Here is a 26,850-nt window from a genome sequence, read left to right on the forward strand (position 1 = left end):
CTTTTTTTTTCCTCTTAGATTTTCTCTGGACACCAATCACAGGGCAGATAATTCTCACGCACACACGCAAAATATGTGCCTTGGCTATGTAAAGGTTCGGAAATGCATTCTGTATATCAGTTGTACACCCACGCGAGACAGATTGTCAGCACAGTTAAGACAAAACTACTTTTGACAAACCAGAAGCCTTTATTTTTTTTCTTTAGTGGAAAACAAAACCGCGGTTTCATTCATCCTGATTATGCACAATCAAGTATCGTAAGTGCACAATTTCAACGTGGATAATTTAGCCAGGATTATAAATTCGAAAAGGAGTTGACGATTTTCTGTATAGATGCAAACTTTGATATATATATATATCTATATATACTTCAAATTACCACGAGTCCTGTGACAATCCTGAACAACAAGAGGATCTTTGTTCCGAGAATCTCCGCAGTGACCCAGACGAGCAGGTGCAGAAACGAGCTGCAGCATATAGAGGGGCGCATTATGGGTGTGCTTCCCTCCTGAGTTGGAATGGTCCCACGTCCCGATCGCATAGAAAGCACAACGGCGTGTCGTCTGGATGTACAAAGTCCTGCATAGACTGGAAAAAGAGTCGACCTTATCTGAAAATACTCTCCTTCGACATTCGGCCCTGAAGAGTGTTTTGTGGGGGGGGGGCGATGTTGTGTTTCCGGACTGTGGCGGACATAATCAAACGAAACGGATCTCAAAGCGGATTTTGTGGCGGAATATACAACATTAAATGCGGTTTACAGTCAGGAAGCTGCTCTCGCACACGCAAACAGGAAGAGGGTCGACATTAATTTCTTCTCATTACTGAGTGCAAATCAGAAGCTTCACAACTGAGAAGAGGACGAGCTCTTCACCCAACCTGACCCCCGCCCACCCTTATTATACACAAACCACATACCTTTCAAATAAAATAGAAGAAATTAATCTAGTCAATACGGAATGTGAGAAAATTACTCTTTTTGTGATTAAATCTTTGAAAACAAAACAAAGAGTCCTTCATGAAAGCTTGCAAGGGAGAAAAGTACAAAAAAAAGGGGAGGGGGTCTTTGTATGATCCCTAATTTGCTCCGTGTTGAGGGCAGGTCTGCTGAAGGTCTGCGGGCTCCAGTCCACACGTGGACAGAAGGGCGGCGGGATCGCTTACATGCCGTAGCCGAAACCTGGCGCGGCGGCCTGCTGACCGTACGCGGCGGCCGGCGCCTGGTAGCCGTAGCCGTACGCTTGCTGGGCGGGCACGGCTACGCTGGGGCCTGCTGTCAGCATCAGCTGGGGTGTGCCTACAAATATTGACATGCAAAAATATTTGGAATATTTTTTTTTTTTTTTTGTTTAAACAATGTTATATGAGCTCACTAGTCTAAACATTACGTTCTGATTAACATTACATTTGTGGAATGAGTTCTAAAGCAAAAATCCAGCCGTTTTTATCCATCTCGGGGGGCGGCCATATTGTCATTTGCTGTCGACTGAAGATGACATCACAGTCAGACAGGGCTCAGGCAACGACCAATCACAGCTAACCTATTTTCTGAAGCTGAGCCGTGATTGGTTGCTTGGTGAGACCTGAGCAACTGTGATGGTGGGGCTGCATCGCATATATTGTCAAGAAAAATTTGGGGGTCGACTTCGCCTTTAATTAATTATTGATGCGTGGGATATTTTGACTAAAGCATGTGACACATAATTGTGGTAAAAAAGCACAAATTTTACAGATGATTTTTTTTTTTTCTTTTTTAAACAACCCGTCTACAAATTTGGATGCACAACACAGTGAGGAAATCTTGCATTGTATCCAAATGAGTACTAATGATTAGAACAGTTACCATAGACGATTGGTTGCGTCTCTGTTGCTTGTTCCTCTTCTTTCCTTAGTGATTCTGAGGTTTCAAGCTTGTCCACCTATCAAAGAACAAAAAAAAAAGCCTTCTACTTATACTATACATACTTAGTTATGACTCAAGTGCAGTTTAAACGAGTCAAATACTCCAGTTCCATTTTGACTTCAACTAACATCTGATCAGATAAATAAGCCTCAAATACCAAACAAATCTTCTGCTCCATGAGCATCAAAAGTCCACAAATTAGCAGTAAGATTAGCAACTGAACTTCACATGGCATAGTAAGTCATCCGGCTCAGCGGATCGATCAAGTATGAACAGCCAAACTTTATTATGGCGATGGCATAGGAAAGATTTCATCCACTTGCTTCCCAAATGCACGACAATACGTACATGACTTACCTTAGTGAGGTGTTCTCTCATGACCTGAACGAAGTATGGCATAGAAAAGTCCATGATGTTGTGCCTCCAGGAGGTCTCCAGCACCACGTCAGGCCTCAGCAGGTCGTAGCAGGAGAACAAGCATGCTGCAAAACACTCCTTCTTGTTCTGCTGCAGGAACCAGGACAGCAGCTCCTCGGCCAGCTCCGTGTCCTTCGACTCTGCTGCGTATTGCATGGCGTCCTGCAGGGAGCACACCACGGTGGTGAAAAAAAAAAAAAAGCCGCAGTCTTACGAGTTTTTTTTTTTTTTTGCGTGGAAAAGCACCTTGTATAGCCTGTCCTTCTTACAGAGCTCCACGCTCTGTTTCCAGCGGTTGTTGCCCTTGAAAAGATACGCGGCAATTCTTCGGAACTCAATCAGCTCGTGCTTCTCCAGACGCTGCGCAAGTGAGATGTTGTCGAAGTTGTCGTAGGCATCTATTGATGTCCTCAATGCCTGAGAGAAATTTAAAATATGATTAATGAACTGGAATAACTTTTCCTGCAAAAAAAAAAAAAGAAAAAAAAAAGGCAATGAACCTGACCTGATAATCCTCCTCTGTGATGAAGAGGTTGTTAAGTGCTTCATTGACTGACTTGTTGTTGTGGTTCTGCACTGAGCGCAGGTAGGGCTTAACCAGTGGCAGCTGTTTCACCTGTCGAAATAACACATCATTGCGCCCAATCCAAAAAAAACATGGATGCTGTCTCAGGGCCAAATTTGAATTATTTTTTTTTTTTACTTCCCTTCATATCCAAAAGATTATACACAACGTTGTGTAGGGTGAGACAAGAGTGATTCTGCCTAACAACCATAAAAGTTTAATCTCAAAATCCTCATGAGTGTGATCAACATCGAGATCGCCCAATCCACATTCCACAGACTCCGAGATGGTGATGTGAAATGGAAAATAGCCAATTAGGAAGTGATCTGAAGCCTGCATTATTGTTGTTGGAGAAACCGGTTGAACCTAATGTTTGTTCAGTGCATCTCCCAGTCATGCACCACACCACAGTAAAAATGCTAATGAGAAAAGTTGATCATTTTAATGTTACCAGTCAAGAGGCAGCTTAGCTTCTTTCTTTGCTGCAACTACTACTTAACATTCTTTGATTGCGAGAAGCTAAAAGAATACCTTGCTGAAGAAATTAACAGCGCGAGAGTGGTCCAGTCTTGGAGACAGCACGATGAGCAGATCATTCAATAACAAGGGCTTGAACTCCAAATAGAACTGGATGGCTTTGTAGTAAAGTTCAACATTGGCCACCTACAAAAGGTTAACAAGGACAACATGCAATTTAACTGCAATCTTAAATCATGTACAAAACATTTGGCATGGGCACAATAATCCATTTGCTTGTCAAGTGATGAACAATTACATCCATTGAATGGAATTGGGCTGTGTTCAAGCAGTTGAGAGTGCACATCCGAAAATTCTTGAAATGTTAAAAACCGTCAAACACCCAACTCCTAATGATGATGATGTCAAATAGCTTGGCCCTTTTTTTATTTTATTTTTTTAAAACACAATTCAAGTATACCTTGGTGACGATGTCTTTGAACTGTCCTTCCTTCCAAGCATCTGTCGGGTGGTTCATCATGGTGATGATGGCGTTGTCGAACTCCTCATACTTGTCGTACAGGAAAACCAGCTCGGCCCACAGGTGCGCTTGCTCCGCCGCTCTCAGGACCTTGGGGATGTTCACCCTTGACCAGAACAGCTCCAGGTGCTCCCTCATCTTCTGCGGCTTGAACTTGGAGTAAAGGATGGCCAGCTCCGTGAACATGCCCATGTGTGCGCGCTCCAGACCCAGTGCCGCCTCCAGCATGGTGATCAGCTCCTCAAAGTAACCGCGGTCCTGAAGGGGAAGATGGAGGATAACATTAAAGTGGGGACAGCTCATCTTTGTCACGTTTCAAAATGACTTCATTTCAAAAATCTTTCTCACTTGGTAGTAATTGATCAGCTCTTCCAGTTCGTCGGCATGCACCACAATGTGGAGGCCGCACATCTGAGCCAGTCGGAATTCCTGCCCATCCACGCAGGCAAAGCAGACTTCCTTCCAGGTGCGGGTGCTGTTGGCCTTACGGGCGCCATCTACGGCAGCCTGGTATTCCCCGAGGTGCACAAGGGTTGAAGCCAGGCGGCCAAAGTTGGAGACGTTGTTGTATAACAGCTTGGCGGCCTCGTACATTTTCTCGTCGTAGCAGCGGTCGCCGACCTATCAGATTGTAAATAAAAACATTTACAAAGTTTGAGTTTTGACCAGGTAGCACAACGGCATAATTATGAGACGGCTTACCTGCTGAATGTGAGCATTATTGGGTCCGTTGATGAACTCTTCCAGTTCGGCTAGGCGATTGGTCTTAGCCAAAGCGAAGATCAGCTCCGTCTCCACATAGGACTCGCGGGCCTTCTTACGGGCCATCTGGAGGAATTTGACCAAGTCCTCCCAGTTACCTAAAAGTACAGCAATACAGTAATGTGTGAATTCTGACTACACAATTGACCTTTGGATGACAAGGACACTATCCTTGTGACATTCACACCCCAAGTTATTTTTTAATGTTTGATAGCTTGACTGTTGACTGAAAAGCCCTAACAGCCTATGTAATAATAATAACAACAGCAAAAGTACTCAACCAACTGACACTAAAGCATATTTCAGAGGTGCTCACTTAATCACATATTTAACAGATTAAAAGTGCCGCAAAGTTGTTGTCATGTTCACGATATTTAAAAGCAACATCTGTTAAATAAGTCAGGTTGATTTCCATTTGTGCAGTTGGAGCACCCTCTGGTGGTATTCAAATTCTCTAATCCCAATTTAGGTAAGGTCTCAGGCAACAGATTGGTAATTATTTTAACCCAATCACCTAAAATGCCCTCTTTTGCAGTGGACTGTTTCAAAAAGCACACGAAGACGTATTTAATTTCTGTCCACCAGATGGCACCGCGCTCACTGTTAATGACCTGCGAGGTTTGCGCAAAACGTGTGGCTCTTCCTCCTTACCGCTCTTATCTGCAGCCTGCACGACCTCCATGTATGCAGAGGGGTCGTCGGCTTTGATGTAGGAGTCGATGGCCTCTTTGACGAGACCCTTTTGGAGTTGAGCCTTGGCCAGCTGGCTCCACACCGCAGGTTCATTGCAGCGCTCCGCAAACTCGTAGGCCCGGTCCAGGTTGCTTATGTGTTCAATCAGCACCTAGACACAAAGAGGAGGATATAAGGAGTCAATAAATTAATTAACTAAATGCATTAGGTATCAAGAAATAACCACTAACCTGCACGGCTGATGTGTTGACATCAAACTTTTTGAAGATGGCAAACGCCTCCTCAAACAGCTCGTTGCTGATGGCGATGTTGGCGATATCGGGAGCGTCGTAGTTGTCCAGTCTGTTGATGTACTCCATCACGCGTGTACGGTCGGCTTTGATCGCCGTCAAGATCAAGAGATTCTGCAGATTTCTGCAGGCAAGAACCATAGACACTCTCTTTCAGCACATATTTTTGTCATTTGCTCTTCATAAAACGTCATGAAATTCAGGACGCAAGTAAACACCTGTGTTCACTGAAGACAGAGTTGTCCAACACAATCTTCTCCAGTAGCTCAATGAGCTCATTGGGCAAGTCGGCAGTCATGAAGGCTTTGACTGTGACTGACACCTCTTCTGGGTCCTGGGTCTCTGACAGTGCCGTCTGCACCACCTGCGAGACATGAAAAGCTTATAGAGATGTAGGGAAGGCACTGATTGTCAACCGAATGTCGATGTGAACACCTGGTCGATAAGTGGTCGTCTGTAAGGGTTGGTCTCCAGCAGCACACTGGCCCAGAGATCAGGATCTTTACGACGCACCAGGTAACGAGACAAGCTCTTGAACAGTGAGTTCTCATTGCAGACCTGTTTGGAAATAAACAGCTTGAGAATGTGCAGGGGGAGCAGGAAAAGAGTTGTACTCAACGATTATGAAAAATGGTGTCATTTAATGATGCCAGCTCCTCAGGGCTTGTGGTAGAGTGTCGATCCTGAGGCTGGGAGATCGTGGGTTCAATCCTTGCCGGGTCATAGCTAAGACTATAAAAACAGGACCCATTTGCCTCCCTGGTTGACACTCAGCATTAAGGGTTAGAATTGGTGGGTAAGATCACCAAATGATCCCAGAGCACAAGCACCTGCTGCTGCTCACCGCTTCCTCAGTGGCTGGGTCAAATGCAGAGAACGAATCTCACGCCACTTAGATGGGTGCGACAATCAGTGGTACTTTAACCTTTAATGCAATTTTTGTCGTCAATATTGAGATCATGATTTAATATGATCATTTTACAAACACACGCAATAAACTGTAGGACAGCTAAACGACTTTGGAAAATAACCCAATTGCATTGTGTCCCTCAAAATTGAAATTTAATTGCAATTAAATTTTTCAAGGTCATTTTCAACAAACCAGCAATTATTTCAACGCTATCACAACAAAATATCAGCTCTCTAACACCATAAACCAGTTTACATCAATAATGCAAACAAGCCTGTGGCTTTTTTACCCCTTTCATGTTTGATGATGTAAACATGTGGACAGCACTTCTTAAGCACTGAACTAATCTAGACAGTAAAATACAATATAAAATAAAGGCTACTGATTGACTGAAACGAAGCACTTATTTTGCCTTCCAAATTGCAGCCTTTGCAAGATGAAAATGAATTCTACTACATTGCATTGAATTTGCTGAAATTGTTCAGCCACCAAAAAAAGAGCCACGCAAATGAAGAAATTAAGCCTTACGTTGATCAGCTCCTGGTCACACTGGCCCCTCTCATAGGCCACGCAGGCCAGGTGGGGGTCTCTCTTCTCACAGTACTTGCCAACCACACGGCTGTCGTAGAACGTGTTTTCCCTCAAGAAGCGTTCAGGGTTGTTGTTGCTGTCAATGTAGATCTTGGCCAGGGCATTGTGGGTAGCTGGCTCCTCGCAGCCCTCATGTATGCGAGACTCCAGCCATGGCAGCAGAAGCTTGAGTCTTTGAACACACACACAAAAGAAGCGGCATGATGCTCACTGTGACATTCCATCCATCGCACCAAATTGCTGTTGTACCTGTTCCTCTTTTCCACCTCAGCCACCAGTTCGTCCGTTGAAAACTGTCCCCTGACGACCAGGATGAGGCTTTTAATGACATCTTCCGAGCAGTCCACATCTAAGAGACCCCCGACTACCACAGGCAGACGACTTGGGTTCACCTAAAACACAGGTGAGGCATTAAGTTTGCATTGCAAGGTTATAAAATACTGTCTAAAATAACTTCTATCATTACCTTCTGAACATAGATCTCAATGTACTTCTGCAGGTTGTTGCGGTACAAGTACAGGACCAAGTCATGGACGAAGTCGAAACGGTCGCAAACGATGATGAGCGGCAGCTGGTCGGTCAATTTTGCTTCCTGTCCATGACACACAGCAAAGGGGGAGGGGGGGTGCTTTATTGTAACCGCAACCAAACCAACACCACCAGTCACCAGATATGTGAACCCAGCTCATGTGATGCATTATTAAATGAGACAGGGCTTGCAACTACAACGAAGACATCCTCGTAGTAGCTGTCTGCCTATATAAGAAGCCAATGATGGCTTCTTCCCACACAGGATTACCAAACTGGGATTGTGCAATTTGTATAATCCAGTAACATGATGCACAGACTTGAGGCTCTACTGAAGGACTATGCACTGTACTACTGACACCACAATTTTTTATTCACATAAGGAGTACTGGGAACTAGCTAGTTCACCAATGTCTGCAGCCACAGGTAAAGGATGGACAGCTTGGTCTAACTAAAGATATGCGAGCACTTGCTGCATCTGTACGTAGATGGATTTTGGTGTATGGGAACATACACGACCACACAAATCCCAGTTTCAATCTCTTGCCTCAAATTAAAGAAAACAGAGACAATAACATTAAAATGAGAGATCATTTTCGATGTGGAAAGACACATTTACCTGATACATGTCCTGCCATTCCAAGGACAGAAGAGGAAAAGCACAAGAAATAATTTACTGCTGTAATAGTTGGTTGAACACTTACGACGAAAAAAAAAAAGCTTTCAAAGTGCTGAGTTAAAATGCACTTTAAGTACTTTGCAATATAAAGGACACACTATATAAAGTTTAAGATAGTAGTAACTTATGATTTGACTTCATTCTGTGACCGCTTATCTCACCAAGTGAAATGGTTCTCAACAGCATTGTACTTGATAAAAACGCATTTCTAACAAATAAAATGGAAAGAATTAAATAGCTTAGCCTTATGACTAATTCACTATGCGGCTCCTTTTGGCATGTGCGCCTCTACCACCAGAGGGCAGTGCAATACAGACATGGTTAAACAGTAATAGTCGTTTGTTACATAGGGAAAAACTAGCCTAAATACCTGCGAGTATTGATAGATTGTCTGCCAAAATGCGTTGCTCCCTCCTTTTGTCTTCAAGTACCCATTACTTAATGTGTGTAGGCAAGCTTTCCCACGTCGTATTCATACGCAACATATTCAATTCATTCGGTGCCAGCCACTTTCAGACACTGCTTTATCCTAACACGTAACCAAAATAAAAAATATATACCGGTATATGAATAAGTACTGTACCTGGGACTGCATTACTCTACAAGTTTCTGGGAGTGGCAATAAAACACGACTCTTAGCATCTACTAGCAGTCGTATTTCAAGTCAAAGTTAAAAAAAAATAATAAAAAAGGATGAGCGACAGGGTTCATATCTTGAGATCAGAAGTCAAGGTACCAACTGTATATCATTTGGGGAAAACAGTTCTGATAATGCAGTGATAGAGCACCCAACAAAGGGCAACAAAACCTACAATAGTTCATGAAATCATGGAACACCAAGAAATTGAGATATTATGTCATTCAAGTGAATTTAAGCGGCAACGGTGTGTTCACCTTCAGGAAATTCTTGACGCGCTCAGGATCGTAACAGTTGCTCTCTCGACAGATGCGCTCCACTTCCTTAATCTGGCCAGTCTTGCAAGCAGCCTGGATATATTTGAAGTGAACCTCGGGGTCTTGGCTGAAGTTGACGATTGAGCCCAAGAAGTAGAAGAGACCTGAAAGATTGAGACAAAGTTTATACAAGACCCAGAAAGCCAAACATACAAGTATAAGGTGACACAACAAACATGTTTACCCACCATGCAAACAATTAGAAAATGATTTGGACAACATGGAACGTAAATTTATTTCCAAATTCAGAAAATAAGGAGTAAAAATATTTTAGAAACCAATCCATCCATCTAATCTAATCTAAACCCTGTGGTCCATTCTGCACAGTTTATTGATTGTCCTGCATTTGTTCTGGCCTAATTGCTGAATTCAAGTTTGGGGACATGAAACAGACTACATGTCACTAAAGCTCAGGAGGGAGTTCAATACCATGAACAAGTCTGACTCTTGTTCACAAAACACACCATTTCCTGAATTTTATCATCAGCTTTTGAAAGCACAAGTCAGAAATAAAAATATCAAGACTAAAAAAAATTGAAAATGCAAATCCACGGGTGCTTAACCGTCCCTATGAGCTATATGAACTTGGTTGAGACCGAGTGTGGATCTCAATTCTCTTCCCAGGGTTAACAAAAAGAGAAATACAATTAGTCACATAGCCTCTGTAGCATCCCGCAGACTTTGCTATGCACAGTGGTTTTCACGTTGACAGCAGAGGGCGATGTTTCGCTTCTGAATTCCAAAAGCATTGTAAACAAACTTTTAATAACAGACAGCAATATTTACAATACTGTTACCTCCATATTATTTACATAATGATTAATGAGAAATCAGTCTTCTCTGCCAGACATCTTGAAAAAGGGGCATCTAACCTGAGTTATCATGAAAACTGGATAAAAGGATGTCAAAAGACAAAATCTGTGTGAAATGGGACCTTCAAGTGATCTCACCTTCAAAGCTCTTGAAGGATTCAAAAAGCTCTGTGAGAGACTGTGTGGTAAGCTGCTCATGGTACTTGGACGCCACTTGCACACATATTTGCAGATTTTGGCGGATGTTGGCTGACAGCATGGCCCTGAGGCACTCCAAAGAGTCCTCCACAGACAGCGAGCCAAAGAAGTTCACCAGCCACTGGAATTTTAAGAGGATTCAACAGTTTTGTCCTGTTCATATACACTGAAACATTGCTTTGAAGTTCCTTAGATTAAACACAGGTAGTTCTACCTCAGGGTTGAGAAGATGTGTGTGCACCACAGCACGCTTGATGTCATACAGGTCAGTGTAGTGCTCCAATGCCCTTTGCAGCAGTCCGGCCTTCTCGCAAAGTTGGGCGATGTGCGCTCGGTCATAGTTGGTGAACATTTGGTTGCCCAGGATGGCATCAGCAACCTATAGTCATGACCAAAAAAAAAAAAAGTAATGAAATGTTAAACAAAAACATATTTAAGATACATGGATTTATGTCCTTTCTGCAAACCATATATTCACCTGAGGGGCATGCATGAGGTTCATCTCCAGCAGGCGGGTCTGGAGAGGTCCCTCAGACGGTCTATTGTTCTTTAGGGCATCCAGCAGGAATGAGGTGCACTGCTGGATCAGATTGTATTCCATGAATACATCCACGATCTGAGCACACAAATGGAGATGAGAACAAATTACCTGGCTGTACATCATGTCTGGTTGAGTTCTACTCAGATAACGTAAAACAGATTTTAGTCACACAGGAAACATAATTAAGGAAAAATTCCAAAACGTAGTTACGCCATTATCCTATCTAACCTGTGTAATGTCAGCCAGAGGCTCCTCGTCTTGCACAAGCATCTGGGCAAACTGAAGGCCTTGTTCTGGGTTGATCCGCATTACATTTCGAAGAAGAAAGATCCAGTCTGGAGTGTAGCCCACCTGAAGAAGAAGGGGGGGGGGGAGGAAAAACAAAACAAAAAAACAATTACAAGGTTTTATGATAGTTTAGGTTTATTTGTAATTGAAGTAATTAAGCAGATAAACGTACCTTTTTGGCATAAAGGACAATCTTGGGGAACTGGCCAGTCTCCGCAAAACACTGAATGACTTTGTTGGGAACATTGGCCCTAAGGTAGACACTCAGCGCCAAGGTGGGATCCACTGCCTTCACCAGGTCCCCAAGGTCCTCAGAGCACTCCAACTATAAATAAGCCAAGTACAGTAAATACAATGGAGGACATAAATTCAGACAGACATCGAATACCTTGTCTTCCTTGAGCCACTTCTCTAAAAGCTGCTTTCGTCCCTGCTGGAGGACAGGCCTGCAAAGCTCCAGAGATTCAAATTTGTTGAGCTGACCCTGGTCCAACAAGATCCCAAAGTACTGCAGCAGCGGGGAAGTCTGGCCTGCTTGGGTGGGCACGCCCTGGAAGCGACGGATGGTGTCCGGGGTTCGCAAAATACCCTTAAAGGAAAATTATCAGACAGTAAAAAGAGAGAAGTGTCATTGATGCTAGACAGTCCATTCTGAGACTTGCGTGTCAATATGCTACTTTTATGAACATGTTGAAAGTCCCCAATTATGTTTTTCCTTTGACATTACTTTGAATACCCTTTGTTGACTCTTCCTGACCGAAAATTCTGATTCGGCGCTTATTTTAACATCCAATTCCCATCTTAATTCGAGTCAATGCTGATTTGTGCACAGCCCGGCTAATAATACAGTGCACTGTATTAGTGTAAGGCTAACAGGAAGAGTACCTTTGGTGCATTGGCAGCCACCTTGGCAGCCTCTGAGTAGTTGCCAGCCGCAAACAGGTTGTTGAATTTGCGAGCAAAGAGCTCTTCGGCGCCGGCGAGGTTGTTGCGGACGGCCAAACGTAGCGCCAGATCTGGATTCTGCAGCACATTGGTGATGTACGGTATGATGTTTTCTTCCTCCACACAGACAGACAGCACCTGGATTACATTGATATAGACGGAACATTTCAATAACATCTCTTGGTATGCACTTGAGCAGAATGTTGGGATTTACATGCCCGGAGCTTCTTATTAGATTTTTAAAACAAACTTTATTCAAATCTGCTTGACTTGATGAACAACATGAATAGAAATCTATGAAAATATAAATAACACTTTTTGTGTTGCCTTCCACAGAGTACAATCTGTACTGGATGGCCTTTTAACTAACCTTGCAAGCATATGACAAATATCTTAAATATGCTCTAAAGCTAACTCAGCTGAATCTCAGTGGGTCACATTAAGTCTCTGTCTGGCCTTGGGCTGTGGCGTCTGAATACAAATGTATTCTGAGCAGGTCAGTGTCACTCACGGTTTTTGTGAGCAGTCTGGCATCTAAATAAAGGGAGCTGAAAGAAGTAGTGGTTTAAGGGAGTTGGGGGGTGTTGCTGAGGAGAAAGACGGTCTGTGTTGGCCGCCTCGATATTCAGCTCAGCAGGTCAGACCATCTATTACCATAGTTGAGGAGACCTCATTCTCGTCAACATTAACGCAGCCTCTGTTACTTACATTATACGGGTAAAAATCAAATCAGTACAAATGATCCTACAAGAATTTTAAAATAGTGCTGAGTACCGTATACAACAACCAGCCACAATATTATGACCACATGCACAAAATAATGGGACAAGATTATCATCTCAGTATTCATGGCCACTGTCAGACATATTGCTATATTGACATAATTCCAATTACACAAGGCTGTCTGGGAAGAGATTCTGAAGTAGTATCACCTGCTTGACTACATCCTGCTTACTCCATTGGAGTCAACCGCACACCTGACTGGAAGGCATGGCGACGGATAATTGCTTAATAAACAGTAATTGGAAAAAACATTTTAATCCCTCCATTACAGTGTTTCTACTATTATCTATGACTTGAAGCTGTAAGTCGCACGGTGTTAAAGATAAAGATATCAGAGTAACCCTATGTTTAACCAGTTTTTAGTTCTGTGATGTCTTCCTCCAAGCAACTGCACAGTGGATGCTGAGTGACATTGCGGTTTGTTTGCAAACAACAACAACTGTATCAACAGGATTTAATGGTTTTATGGATTTACTAAAAGAAACTCGAGGATAAAAAGCACATTATGGTCATGGCTTACTCAACAACTTTTGACTTTGACCAAATGCATTCCCAAAACAAATAGATTAAAAGCAAAGTTAGTTTTAGGTGCGTTATCTGATTGGGAAATTTAGCATTCATCTAAATGAAAGTTTGATAATAAAACCTATTTTCTGCAAGTGGCTGCTTGATGCACGAGTTTGTATCAGGTTGCCAATATTGCGGTCAACCTATTGACAAGACTGGAAGCACGGACAGTGACAGCGGTCTATTATTTTCCAGATGGCTGCCACCGTAGACAGACTACTGCTACACACACATTCGCAGTTCAGTGCCTCGACATGTAGCCAGAACCATCACTGCCTTCGGATCAGTTTTCTTCTTTTCCCTCAATTATTCATGTGCCGCATGGCCTGGCTGGAATATTCTTCATCAGCTGGCTGGATCCAGTTCTCATTTCTGGTTCAGCATGACATGCAACTACTTCTCAGTGTGAAACACTACACACCTTGGATAATTTACACCGCTTTCATCCAAAGGCTCAGAGGTGATGCTGTGCAGACGAGGAGGCGCAAAAGCTTATGGGTGCCATTTTAATGTGAGTGCTTGGGTATTCAAAAGCAAGAGTTTGTCTTAATATTTTAAAACTAAACACTTTTTTTTTTAAAAAGTAAGATAATGCTGTTGATAGTGCCTTGAGACTTACCTGCCCCTTCCTGTTGACCCCAATGATGCCTGAAGTGGCCTCATGAGGAGCTGTGACAAAGATGGTCTCTCCACTGATGCGGTTCATATAGATACAGGTGCCGGTTTCCAAGTCATACAGGTGAATGTAGCCATATTTCGTAATGAGGAAGACTACATCTTGCTTTGAGCTGATCTGAAAAACAATAATAATAAAAATAACAACAACAATAACAATAACAATTATAATAATAATAATAATAATAATAAATGAACGAATAAATAAAAAAACAAATACATAAATAAATAAATGTTAGCAGAAAACAACTGTGCGGTATCATTTCAAATTCAGACATGTTCCAACCTTGTTGTTTTATGCTAAAGCAATGTCATGGGATGGACTAATGTCAAAAGGGTGCAGAATGAAGACGTCCATCCAGCAGTTAAAAAGTCTTTATACCGAGATTGCAATCGATATGCATAATAACCCCATCCCCATCCGTTTTCAATTCTACAAGCATATATACCTGCATGGCGACAGGGAAGTCATTTTGGGCTTCTGGAGGGAAGAAGACATCCACTGCTTTCTTTGGAAATGGCTGGTTGCCAGTTGGTGGGGTTCCCACTTCAATGATGTGCAACTACAGAGGTTAAAAAAGCAGCGAATTGTTTATAGTGTAAATGCCAAGAACATTGAAATCTTTCTCCTTGATGCTCATTTACCTTCCCACCAGCCTGACTTCTGACAGCAAAGCAGAAAAGTGTTGACTCCTCAGAATTCCCCTCCATCTTGAACTGGGCAAAGCTGGCAGCGTGTCCTTCAATAGGCTGGGAAACCTTTCTATCCACAGAGTACAACTGCATGGCTCCCACCACCCGATTTTGCTAGGAAGAATGAAAGAGAAACACAAATATTTGTTTGTGACCAATAGCACACTACTAACGTATTCTAGAGTCACACAATTCAAAACTCCAAACATTTCCGGAAAATATATTCCTCCTCCTCAAAAAGGATGATGACGCCTGTGGTAACCAAGTAAATATGCTAAATTACCTGTGCTGAAATACCAATGAGGAGGAGCCACTTTTGCTTGGCGTCAGTGCGGTAGTTGATAATCTGGCAGCCTGCCAGGCTGGAGTGGCGGTCAAAGACTTTGACGGGCTGCGAGTCACCCTCCATGCTCCAATGGTAGACCGCGGTGTCAGTCACAAGTGCGACCGTATTAAGGGAAATCCACTTCCAAAAGGTAACGTCGTCCGTCATGGTGTGTGCCTTCATTTTGCTCTTCATTTCAATGTTGAAGATTTGAAGGGTTTTGGCGGCTAAACGTGGGAGAAAAGGGGGCAAAAGCCACACCCAAAAGCCATTATAGATTAAACATGTACAAATTCATCAGATGACAAACACTAAATTGAAACAGAAAAGGACAATGAATGAAATTGAAAGAATTTTGGATCAGGCAATAACAGCCATACATGCTGCAGTCAGATATGGCATCCAGTATGAATGGAATATTACGGCATCAACACAAGATCAAGTAAATCTCATTCTGTTATGAATTGCTTTCGGGCAGATGGATTTAAGATGCACATATAGGCATAATTGTTGGTATCGCACTATTAAGAAAAAAAAAAGGTAACTGAAATAACTTGAATTGTTGTCCAACACAAATCATGTTAAAAAGCAAAGTAACGAAAGTATCCTGGACAAAAATATTTTGTTGTACAACCTTTTGAGAAAATTGCTGCAAACAATTTCTATAACTATCAATGAAACTTCTGCACTTCTTATTCAGTGTCGTACACCGTGACACCAAACAGCATAGTGGCTACATGATTACAAGTCTGAAGACACCAGTGAAGCTACAGGATGCATCTTAGTTGAATTAATATGTCCATACAATATGTTCTTTTGTCAATGCCCGTTTCATTTTATATACAGCCTATGTATGTATAGCACATTTCAAAGGCAATATCTTGGTAATTGTTCCAATATCTTCTTACTTTTTTTTATTTTTTATTTTTGTTTCAAGTTAATGTACTGACAATACATGATTTCTTTCATTAACAGAGAGGTACCAAAAATTTTGCCCATGTGTGTAAATAAATCTGCCCCGAGACAACTCAGAACATGATTCCCTCATTTGCATAACTGCAACGAGTTTCAGTATATGGTATACCTGAATTAAGATGGCATTTCAATGATTAAAAAGGCAAAACTGGATTTTACCAATTCAACAAAGTTTGTACAGTGCATTGTTTACAAATGGTTTCGCAACCCAGCTATTCTGCCCGACTGTGTGGCCAACCCATCAATTGAAGAGTCTTCAAAAATTGAAAATAAAGATGATTGATGGATGTAAATAACTAAGTAATTATGCATCTCTACAGCAAGAATTTAAGGAAAACTTTCCCGCATTTCATTTGTTTGAGTCACTTGTAAATGACAGGCCACAAGATTAAATACATGTTAGATTTACTCACCTGCATCACGTTTAATTAGTTGGGGGTTAATTTAGTGAGTTTAAGCTTTATTAAGAAGCAGTGTGACATCCGTGTTTGATCATTATTCATTACTCATTAACACAGTGAAAGAAAGCAAAGACCAAGGCGGAACAGCACAACCATCACGATCACTTTGCCATCACTAAGCCATGAGTCAAACAATTTGCAGCAGCCAAATTTCAAAGAGCAAGCGCAGGGCGATACAGTGAATCACGGGTTGGTATGTGAATTGTGACTATTTACGTTTCATGGCGTCAAATGACACTTAGTTGTAAACAATCATTGATGATACAAAAGCAGGAACTAGTGGGTAGATGGGAGTGCTTCACTGTTCATAATACAAAGATCAATACTGACTACAAAACTTGAACCATTAAGAAGTTATAAATTAATATACTGAAGGAGGCTTCCTTATCTTTTAAGTCATTGTATTTCAATGTAAGCATTAGAGCGAATGGTCGCACAGTGATGCCATGATGGAGTCACATTGGGGATTATGAAGGAGTATTCATCGAGAATTATGTTGAATAAACGTGGCCTCCAAAAGACTACCGTCGAAGAGTGTCTATAAATGCCCCGCATACAGCACACTACATTGGTGGCAGGGTTGGTATTTGTGCCCTGGCATTTGTAACTCTTTTTCTCTTCGGACGAACACTCAGGAACTTGTACTCTTTTGGAGTGCACCAGCTGGCCTTGTTTATTCAAACCAATTCTCTGAACACTCCCTCGCAACCCCCGTCTCAACTCCATCACCGTGCGACCATTCAATTTAACGCTTTGAAGAGAAACATTCAAGTTTGTCGGTGGAACCTGACATTGTGGAGCAGTGCAAAAAAACAAAAACACCATTGCCAACGGGTTTTGAAAGGCTGTACTACTATGTGATCAAGACGACAGCACAAGCTCATCAGCCAATTTCCCTCATGATGTTACGCTGACCGCAACCACAAGAGACACTACACTGACTGCGTGTGAAGGAGTTCTGGGGCTGTTGCTTTCCGACACTTAAGGAGAGGGCTTTAGTGGGTTTGGTGTGCAGGAGGAGGTAGACCAAGATAATCAATGACTTTTCGGGGAAGCTGCTGTGTACGGCTGTGTAACAAGCCATGTTTGACATTGTTTGGAAAACTGTTTATTGCTTGCGGTGAGCACGTTGGCTTGGCCCTCAACAAACTTCTCGTGTGGTGACTAAGCAAAATTAATTGCCCACTCCTTGACTGAAGAATTGGGAGGCCAATGACAAATGTTGGAACTTGAATCAGAATTATGGCGACCACACACCGAGCTATTTTGACGATGCGCAAAAATAATTTCTATCCAATTTTCCACTTCCTGGTTGTAAATGTTTTCACATATCGCATGTTATTGTACACTATATAGTAAAAAAAACAATGAATGTTTGTGTTGATGACTGATTAAAAACAATGTGTGAAGCAATATGATGCCACATGTACAGCAATTCTATGGCTACCTTTGCTTCATCCAACAATCCAACTAACTGATCCAGAATTAATCATTTGATAGAACCAAATCAAACACCACGAAGCCATGCCAGTGGCTTAAATATCCAAGGCAGATTTAACAAAAAAAAAATGGATATATGAATAGTTTAAAGTAGACTGTTGGTAGCAATGCCTACGCAAAACTGATGCATAGACATTCTCTTAAAATTTTGGTGGCAGGTGCACTTTACGCTTGTGTAGACTGAATTTATATGCCTTCAATTGACAGGTAACGTGTGTCAAAATATGATGATTTAAAGATATCAAAGACAATCAGGGGAGAAAAAAAAGCAACATATTGGACAGATAGCATGATTTAAAATGAAAATTAGGAAGAAATATGAATTGAAATAAGAATATTGGCATATGTAAAAACAGGTTCCAATTCAATCACTCATATTTGAAAAAAAAAAAAATGAAGGAATGCCAGCAAGCTCTAAGTTGTGAAAGATAAATCCTGTTTAGTTAGACGAAAATCTGATGGTCTAAATGAGAAAAAAGGTCCAAAAAGTGATTTGAGCAAATTAGGGGTGAAATAACTCAAGGTAATCTGTATCACCTTGAAGAAATTACACCAAAACATCTTTCTGGTCATTTTACTAAAGCAGCGTTGATTGCATTCAACGATTCACAAGTCTTTTTTGTAAACAGGATTTTACTTCCACAATATAAAAGTTAAATTTTAACTCACCGTCTGCAAATACATAAGAAAGCAGTAAAGAAAAACAAAAGAGCACAGAAAAAGACAAAAGACAACAAAAAAAGTCAAAGCAATCATGGATGCTTAAAAAAAATAAAATAAAACTATGCTTATTTAAAATAGCTATAGGACAAATATTCATTAAACATACCTGATGGTTAAAAGGGCAAAGTGGAAAACTAAATTAGCTTGATGTTTAAGGAAACTGACGAAAATGTTTGCCTCCATATAGAAAAACAGCTAGGAAATATGTCAAGGTTTAAAGAATACAGGCCATACGTATAAGCATCTGATAAACACTGTCTTGTAAATAGATTGCCTTACCTTTGAGTGCAATGACTTTGCTTGCTGGATTCATGATGGCGCTGTCGGCTGAGATGGGCCGGCGGATTGGTGTATTCGGATCGGCCATGTCAATTATCACCACCTGAGTCTGCTCGCCGACTTTCTCCCGGATACAGATGAATTTATCTGACTCCATGGTTAGAGTGCTGAAGCCTATGTTGGAAGGGTTGATTCCCAGATTTTGGAGCTAAGGAAGGAAAACAGCAAAGCATTTTAGGACAACTACAAACAGGCAGTGAGAGGTAAAGAACCGATTTTCACCGTTTACTATATGCAGTAAAGGCTTGGCAAAGCATTTCAAATGAAGAATGTTACAGTCTGGTCAAGTCAATAGGTGGCAGGCTTGATGCAGTTATTGCAGTTGCATGTAAGGATTATGCCACAAAATCACTTTAAAGAGACAGTTTAGAAGTTAACCACAAGATGTCGTCGAACTAGAATGCAGTCAAAGCGCTTGCATTTCGAAGCGCACACACTACGATGACTGAGAGACCACACATGGCAAGTCTAGCACCAATTCTTATTTTGTGTGTGCGAGTTAGCATCTCGGCGAGCGACTTGTCAGCAGGTGAGTGCCACGTCGAATGACGCCAATAAACCACGCAAGCCCTTTCTGTTTTAATTGCTGACAACAATTTAGAGTGTTCAATTAACCTGCCATGCATGTCTTTGGCATGTGGCGGGAAACCGTAGTACCCACAGAAAACCCACGCAGGCGCAGGGAAAACATGCAAATTCCATCCAGGAAGGCCGAAGCCCGGACTCAATCTCACGTCCTCCGCACTGGGAGGCGGCCGTGCTAACCAGTCATCCGCCGCGCCACCCTCATTTAGTACGATACATCAAGGAATTGCTCAAGAATATGGGACAGGGTACATCAACATTCTTCTTCTTAAATTCACTACTTTCATTTCAATGACAGTGTCATTGTTACAACCATGTATTGAGAAATAAGAGGAAACGGCAAAAGAAAGCTTGCGCCACAACGTTTACAACCACAGTGGCATATGAGTGTGAACCCCTTTCTTTCATAATTGGTATTATCTGGCATAGATGGCTTTGGGAGTATTTCAGTACTATTAAAACACCAGATGGGGAACAAAAGGAAACCAGCATGGTTATGATATGATTCTAGCAACGGGTAGTTTCAAGTTGCAACTATCAGAAGATATGAAGTCAAACTTGAATAATCTCTATGATCTTGACGAACCAAGTTGAGTGCGACTGCTGAATTGCTTTTCTGGGCAGTGCTATGTGGTCTCTTAGGACGTTTCTCCAAATCGCCTACTAGATGCGTTGAAGGCTCTTGTACTTGTGGTGGAAATATGACCAACAGCACAATTTGGTTTACTAAAGAGTGCTTTACTGAAGAACGCTGTAGGCTCAAAACTACTACGACATCACTGAGAAGGAATTCACTTGACACTTGGTTGTGGCAATGTAATTAAGCAAGAAGCTCCGAAATTAAGCCAGTGGTTGTTCTAGATTATCTTTCCTGACACCTCCAGTGGAGTTTTGACCGCTCGCAGAACCTGCTTACCATTTCCTTCAAAAGGAAAGCATCATCTTACTCAGCACAAAAAAAGTCCTGTGTCTGTCCATCGCATGTAAAGTTTAAAGAAGAGCAGGGAAGGATGTGCTATTGAATGTGCTGAGCCCTGCAACATCATATCCATACTCCACAACAGGAAACTTGGGAGCATTGCCCATTGAGACTGAAACAACACCCTGCCAAGTTCAGCCTCCTTCACTACCATGTGACACTGTTGGGTGGTGTGGCTATGTCAAGAGCAAGGAGCAACGACTGCATTTACTATTAGAAAAAGGAAATGAAAAAGAATTCCTCATTCTTGGAGTCTATTCATCTAGTTGAAAGCATAATTTGGAAGGTCAGAGTTTTGGCTGCGCTAGGGCTGGACGATTAATCGAAATTTTATTGTGATTTCGACTTCTCGATCTTTAAAACGTAATAATTAAAAAAAAAAAAAAAAACTCAGTGTGCACAACGCCACGGTGCGTTTAAAAGTTCCCTACATTACGCACCCTGAATGCACCATGGTGCTTGTAGCAAGCCCGGCGCGAATCAATGTGATTCTGCCATCGTGCCATCCCAATGCGTCCTTCAACATGTTTAATGATACCTCAGTTGGAATTAACTGTAAAACTAAACAAGTACAATTCAATCCACTGTATATTTAAATACAAAACAAGCTTCATTTTGAAAACATCGCTAGCTTCGCACCAATGCTGAAGTGACTAGAGGATCCCATTCAAGTGCTAACAGAGTTAGCATCGACTTTGGGAATGCTAGTCCTTGAAATAATGAATATTCACACACAATGCTGTGGGAACATACCCACGGGTAAGATGACACTAAGGCACCAATTCTTCCCAATCTGTGAAATATGAGTTTTTAAATTTTCATAGAATTCAATTGCTACTTTCTTCTCTTCTCAATGTACATCATGGATGAACGGCACCACCCGGCCTCTAAGAGTACTCATCTGAGCATTAGTGGAGCATGCATGATGTAGAAAAAGCTTGAACATTTTCAACTCCATAACCTTAAGTCCCCAGACTTGTGAAAATAACATAAGATAAAATAAATATGATAGCGGAAAAGGTGAGAGGCTTGAATTTCACATGATATTTACCATGGTTATTTTATAGTTGACATGAACAGTGTTCAAGAATAAAGTGTTCAATGTGAAGGGATGAATGTGTGTAAGGCTATGAATATAGTTTGAGTAGTTTTTAAATAAATGTAGTTTTAAAATTAATTGAAATTGTTATAATAATCGTGATCTCAATCTCAATCAAAATTATTGTGATTATTTTTTTCCCCATAAAACCCCTTAGGCAGTTTCCCTTTTCTCCCAAACGTAACATCCAATCTCTCTCACATTTCGACAATGCTGCACAATGTCAAGTCTTCAGCATATCTGCATCCTTGCCAGCCAGTCACGGGATATCAGCAGGTCTGTTACAAGCAAAGTTCAAAGGGCAAGCGCAAACCTTGCGGAAGTATGATACAATAAACTCGTACTGCATTTCCAAACGCCATGAGTTGCTCCTACATTTACATATACAGTTTACAAGTCAAATTTCCGAGTGAATATTTGACATTCAGGCTAGCAAATTTTTCTCAACATCATTTGGCATTCTATATAAATGGGTGATGTATGAAAATGCAAACTTCGTGCAAAGACTGAAAAGCGGAAGGTGATACCAGCTCTCGGCAACAGATGTATAACTGCTGATGTGACAAGTATTTCATGCCATTCACTTTCTTTGCACACCAACAAAGGATGGGCATCATTTGGAAACAATCTATGCATCAATTAAGAATTCAGTTATGTGTGAGGAGGTGAATGTCAATTAGCCAGGTCTTGAAGCAAAGAGAAGTTCACTCTTCTGTTCATTCAGTCCCAACAGTCCTCCGCTATAGCACAACTGGGGAACATTATGCTGCTCTTTAAGACACTGGCACGTTTACCTATCTATATCTAAACCAAGAATGGGCAACATGGGCCACACGCAACCCCCAAATTCAGGCAGTGTGGCATGCAATGCAGTGGATTCTATTTGAGTCTAGTCCAATTTGTAAACATTAAAATCACCGACAGGGGATGACTGAAGAGCAGGACAAACCTAGCAGCTGAGCCAAATAAGTTAACATTCACATTCACTCTGTGGGAGGTGCGCATCGGACACTGTCTGTGTCCGCTGTTGTGACATTAATTTAACATGGCAGCACTGCACAGTGGTGGCGGGCTCCACCCTTAACAGTTCTGTTAATTAACCTTCTTGCAAAAATTATTACAATTATCGATTTATTTAGGCTATATCAAGATTACTAAGCTGGTTGATCTTGTTTCTAACCAAAAATAAAATGAATAGGTTCGTCTAAGCTGCATTATATCACAATTGGAGGTGCACCATCTTGGGATCAAATTACATGATTCGCAGTAATACATAAAAACGTCCATCAAGCGTCCTTTATATTGGATTAGCTCTGCTGCTAGGCTAACCTAACGTCAGAACATTTCACTGTCTCGGCGTTACTAATCAATTTAAACAAAATGCAGGTTAGTTAAATACAATACTGATACAATAATGTAGGTACAACAAGATACAATCATGTAAATGTTTGGTTACTCTTTGATTGGCCATGCCTGGAGATGAACAGACACATCTTTCCCTTTGCCAAATAAAGCACTTTTTGTTGAAGTTAGTGCATCAGCATATGTTGATGATGGATAATATGAATATTTGCAAATGGATCCAAACAACCAGAGAATGGGAGAACAGTAACAGCATTTGTAATCCCCAAATTCCCACTTGAAAGGTGGGTGGCTTCAACAATAGGTGCCGTTGTTTAACACTTAATATTATTCCTGGACAAAAAAAAAAAAAAAAAAAAAAAATCAGGGTGTTTCATCTCAATATGTCACTTTTTATGATAACTTCTACTCTCTCAATCTCATTCACAATAACCGTTAAAGATATGAAAAGTTTACGCAGCAAAAATTTGAACACAAAAATTCAATAAGTAAACACTTTATAAAACTTTTCACAAATGCTCAATAATACGAGCTCTTGGTTACACAACACACATCGAAAAGACACCTGCAAGTGGTTCCAAGTGAATCCAGAATGTATGACATTTTTTTTTTTTTTTTTTTTAATTGCATTGCAGAAAATAAAGGACTTTATCACAATATTCTAATTTTGATGATGATGAATGAGGTAAGGGGTTTTAAAGAATGGACATTCGGTAACAGCCAAAGATCATACCACAGCCACCCTTGCAATACTGCGTGTCTGAAAAAAAAAAAAAAAAAAAGTCAGTGTATAAAACATGGATGGCCCAAACATGGGTCCGGCGGAGCTTCCGAGTCCGAAAAAGTCGACTTATGTGACATGGTTAACTTTTTTTCCCAGTCCTACTAATTACAACATCCTTTTCTTGTTACTGTGATTTTATAATGTGAATTTTCTGCAGCAAACATCCATTTTTTTTAACTGCTTACTCCTTACTGCTGCAAACATACCAAAAGAAAAATCTGCATTCGCATTTCTGCCAGCCTACATAGTCCTGAAATGGCAAGTTATATGCTGTAGTTCAACTATACTCAAATTCCTGCTCACAAAATATCCAACAATGGGATTGAATGTGAGCTTTTTTTTGCAACTTAGTTCTCAAGATTATAGTACCAAGCAGTTAATTAAAGGGCCAGTGAATTGTGAAAATGCAGTTGCAATTTAAACAAACGTCAGAATGTATCCCCAAATTGTAAATCTACCATTAATAATTAAATTGCTGCTGTATCAGGAGGTAGTAGTTGCTTCTTTCCCTGAGCACGAAGTGTAAAGACAGCAGTGTCACAGCACATCACATGACTTCTTGACACCCTGGCTAACGTGATATCATCCAATGCATGTTTTAGGGCGTTCCAATGCTAAAACGATTCTTAATAAATAAATAAATAGAATATACAACGGGCGGTGAATAAGTAATTCAAAGCAAATACATGATCGTGAATTTTAATTACTGCGTGTAGTAGTAAGCGAACACAGTTGCAACTGCATGCGACGTGCGTTAAAACCCGTAAACTTACTCGAGTGATATTGGTGCTCTATGTGCTTAAGGTAAGGGCCCTGTTAAGTACACGAAATGTTCGTTAAAAAAAAAAAAAAAAAAAGTCACCACAGAGTTAATAAAATACAATTTCGGTCGATAGCCATCGGTAGTACACTAACGCCACAGTAAAGCGAACAAGGGTTACTAAACTGTTAGCAAGGGGGCTTAGATGCTAACTAAGATAAACGTCATCCACCCAGCACGGCTCGCTAGCATAGCTCGCGAGGCTAACTTTACTTGTTAGCAATGTCTGCCTTAGACCAGGAAGTCTTTTACGCCACAAGAAAAATCATAGTTGGGTACGAATGAAAGGAAACCACCGCACAAAAGAAAGTGAATTCGTCCCACTTACTTGCAGGTGCTCCTGAAAACGAATCGGCAGGATCTGAGCCATGGCGGTTCCTCTCTCGCCCTCCTCCGGTTTCTTCGAATGCTAACCAAACTACGGCGTCTCTCGGATCCCAGCCGAACAGCCAGGGAGCCTCAGTTCGGAGGTTCCAAAGATGGAAGTGAAAAGTGTTGTCGGGTGCGACGGTACGTTTACAATTGTCTGGTGGCTTTATACTTGCGAGCTTCCCCTATCTAAAGGCGGGCTGCCACTACACCGACTCCCTGGATCCGCAATGGCGGTGGCGGTTAGCAAGCACAGAAAAACATCCCGGAAATGGAAGTGCTCAATGTGGCGGATGAATACAGAGTTACACTTTTAAAAAGTGCATTTTGGAAGTCACGTTCATCCTTACATTGGCATTACGCTACTATTTAAAACGAAAATGCATTAGTTATTTGATTAAAACGCTTCATTCAAAAAATACAAGGCAAGAGGAACACATGTCAATCTAGGAACTAGTTGTCCTCCGCGCCTTGATTTTTTGCCACATCATTCGTTTGTGTAAATGGACGTCAAGTCATCACTCATCATATGCGTTGTACACTTGTTCCTGTTGGCCAACTAGATCGCACTTAACTAAGAGTTCAATATACCGCACTCTAAAAATTACATAATTAATTGTATCAAAATTACTTGTAGTAACTAGACTAAATGCAATTTCTAGAGAAATTGCGTGGGAATAATGCTGAAAGCTGAATGCCAAGATTTGAATGCATGTGGAATGCTTATGAAGTAAATTGAGAGATATGGAGTGAATTAAATATGGTGAAAAAGTAACTCGTAAAAAAATTATACTTGTAGGAAAAAGTTTTAATTTGTATCTGTAAAATACAACGGCGTATTAGGGCCACGTACAAATATTTTATTTTATTTTTTAGGGGGCGGGGGCAATATGAGGAGAAAAAAAAGTGACATTTAAACTGGCTCATATTGCTCATATTGATCCAAATATATATATTTGTACATGGCCCTTATACGCCGTCGTAGTAAAAAGCATGATTTGTACCTGTAAAAAATGAAATAAAAATTGTACCTGCAAAAAATAAAAATGCACGGATAAAAAAATTGTAGCTGCAACAAATGTGTACATAAAAAAATGTACCTGCAAAAATGTACTAAAAAAAAATGTACATGTAAAAAAAACTGTACACAAAAAAATGTACCTTTTAAAAATTTGTGCACAATTATAAGTCCATTAGTCAGAAAGTCAGTCATGTGTAAATCTGCTGAAACAGGGTTGGCAAGTTCAGTGCAATATAGTATGTTGTCCACAGTGAGTAACCAAATCCTCATTTCCCCTTTTAACATCCACAATTTCTTTGACCAGAGGATGTTACCCTTATTGCTCAATGTAAAACAAACTGCTGGGTAAGCAAGTTTTTTTTGTTTTTTTTTGCTGATTTGGCATATATGCACAATCTAAAATGCTAAATGGCTGTAATTCTGTACACATACAAACATCCATACATAGTTTCAATGCAACATTTGTCTTTCACCTTTTTTTCTTTTTTTTTACATTTTCCCCAATTTGGGGTTGTACATTATGATACACACGCATTTGAACAATTAAGATATTATTTATTATGATTATTTATTCCTGAAGTTGGTGCACACAGTATGGCGCAAACACTATTTGTTTTTATTTCGTTTTTGTGTAATGATTGAGTCAAGTCCTGAACACTCGTAACACTGTTTCAGCCATGACTTTGACGACACTCATAAAGAAAAGTCAAGTGTGT

General features: G+C 40.9%; 1 protein-coding gene across 1 annotated transcript; it reads right to left on the minus strand.

The window, feature by feature from the left end:
- Positions 1 to 169: 169 nt before the first annotated feature.
- cltca (clathrin, heavy chain a (Hc)) lies at positions 170 to 25,388 on the minus strand. Its single transcript, XM_077504089.1, has 30 exons — positions 25,073 to 25,388; positions 19,056 to 19,263; positions 15,076 to 15,344; positions 14,745 to 14,906; positions 14,549 to 14,662; positions 14,044 to 14,217; positions 12,015 to 12,212; positions 11,518 to 11,718; positions 11,302 to 11,454; positions 11,070 to 11,192; positions 10,779 to 10,916; positions 10,515 to 10,679; positions 10,241 to 10,421; positions 9,231 to 9,394; positions 7,596 to 7,721; positions 7,379 to 7,521; positions 7,067 to 7,301; positions 6,064 to 6,186; positions 5,847 to 5,992; positions 5,569 to 5,752; positions 5,297 to 5,489; positions 4,586 to 4,743; positions 4,232 to 4,504; positions 3,824 to 4,141; positions 3,418 to 3,549; positions 2,827 to 2,937; positions 2,568 to 2,738; positions 2,262 to 2,483; positions 1,845 to 1,920; positions 170 to 1,298 (listed from the first exon to the last, which is right to left on the minus strand). Exons 1-30 carry the CDS (start codon positions 25,112 to 25,114, stop codon positions 1,162 to 1,164), a joined length of 5,040 nt encoding a protein of 1,679 aa, XP_077360215.1. The 5' UTR covers positions 25,115 to 25,388; the 3' UTR covers positions 170 to 1,161.
- Positions 25,389 to 26,850: the final 1,462 nt, after the last annotated feature.

The sequence above is a fragment of the Festucalex cinctus genome, chromosome 18, assembly GCF_051991245.1.
Source record: "Festucalex cinctus isolate MCC-2025b chromosome 18, RoL_Fcin_1.0, whole genome shotgun sequence".
Taxonomy (NCBI): Eukaryota; Metazoa; Chordata; class Actinopteri; order Syngnathiformes; family Syngnathidae; genus Festucalex; species Festucalex cinctus.

Excerpts from the sequence above, each read along its gene's own strand:
- cltca (XM_077504089.1), bottom strand. The coding sequence starts at position 25,114 with ATGGCTCAGATCCTGCCGATTCGTTTTCAGGAGCACCTGCAA. Across the intron at positions 9,395-10,240 it reads ATCCTTCAAGAGCTTTGAAG|GTCTCTTCTACTTCTTGGGC; the intron begins GTGAGATCACTT and ends TCAATCTTTCAG. Across the intron at positions 2,938-3,417 it reads CTGTTAATTTCTTCAGCAAG|GTGAAACAGCTGCCACTGGT; the intron begins GTATTCTTTTAG and ends TTATTTCGACAG.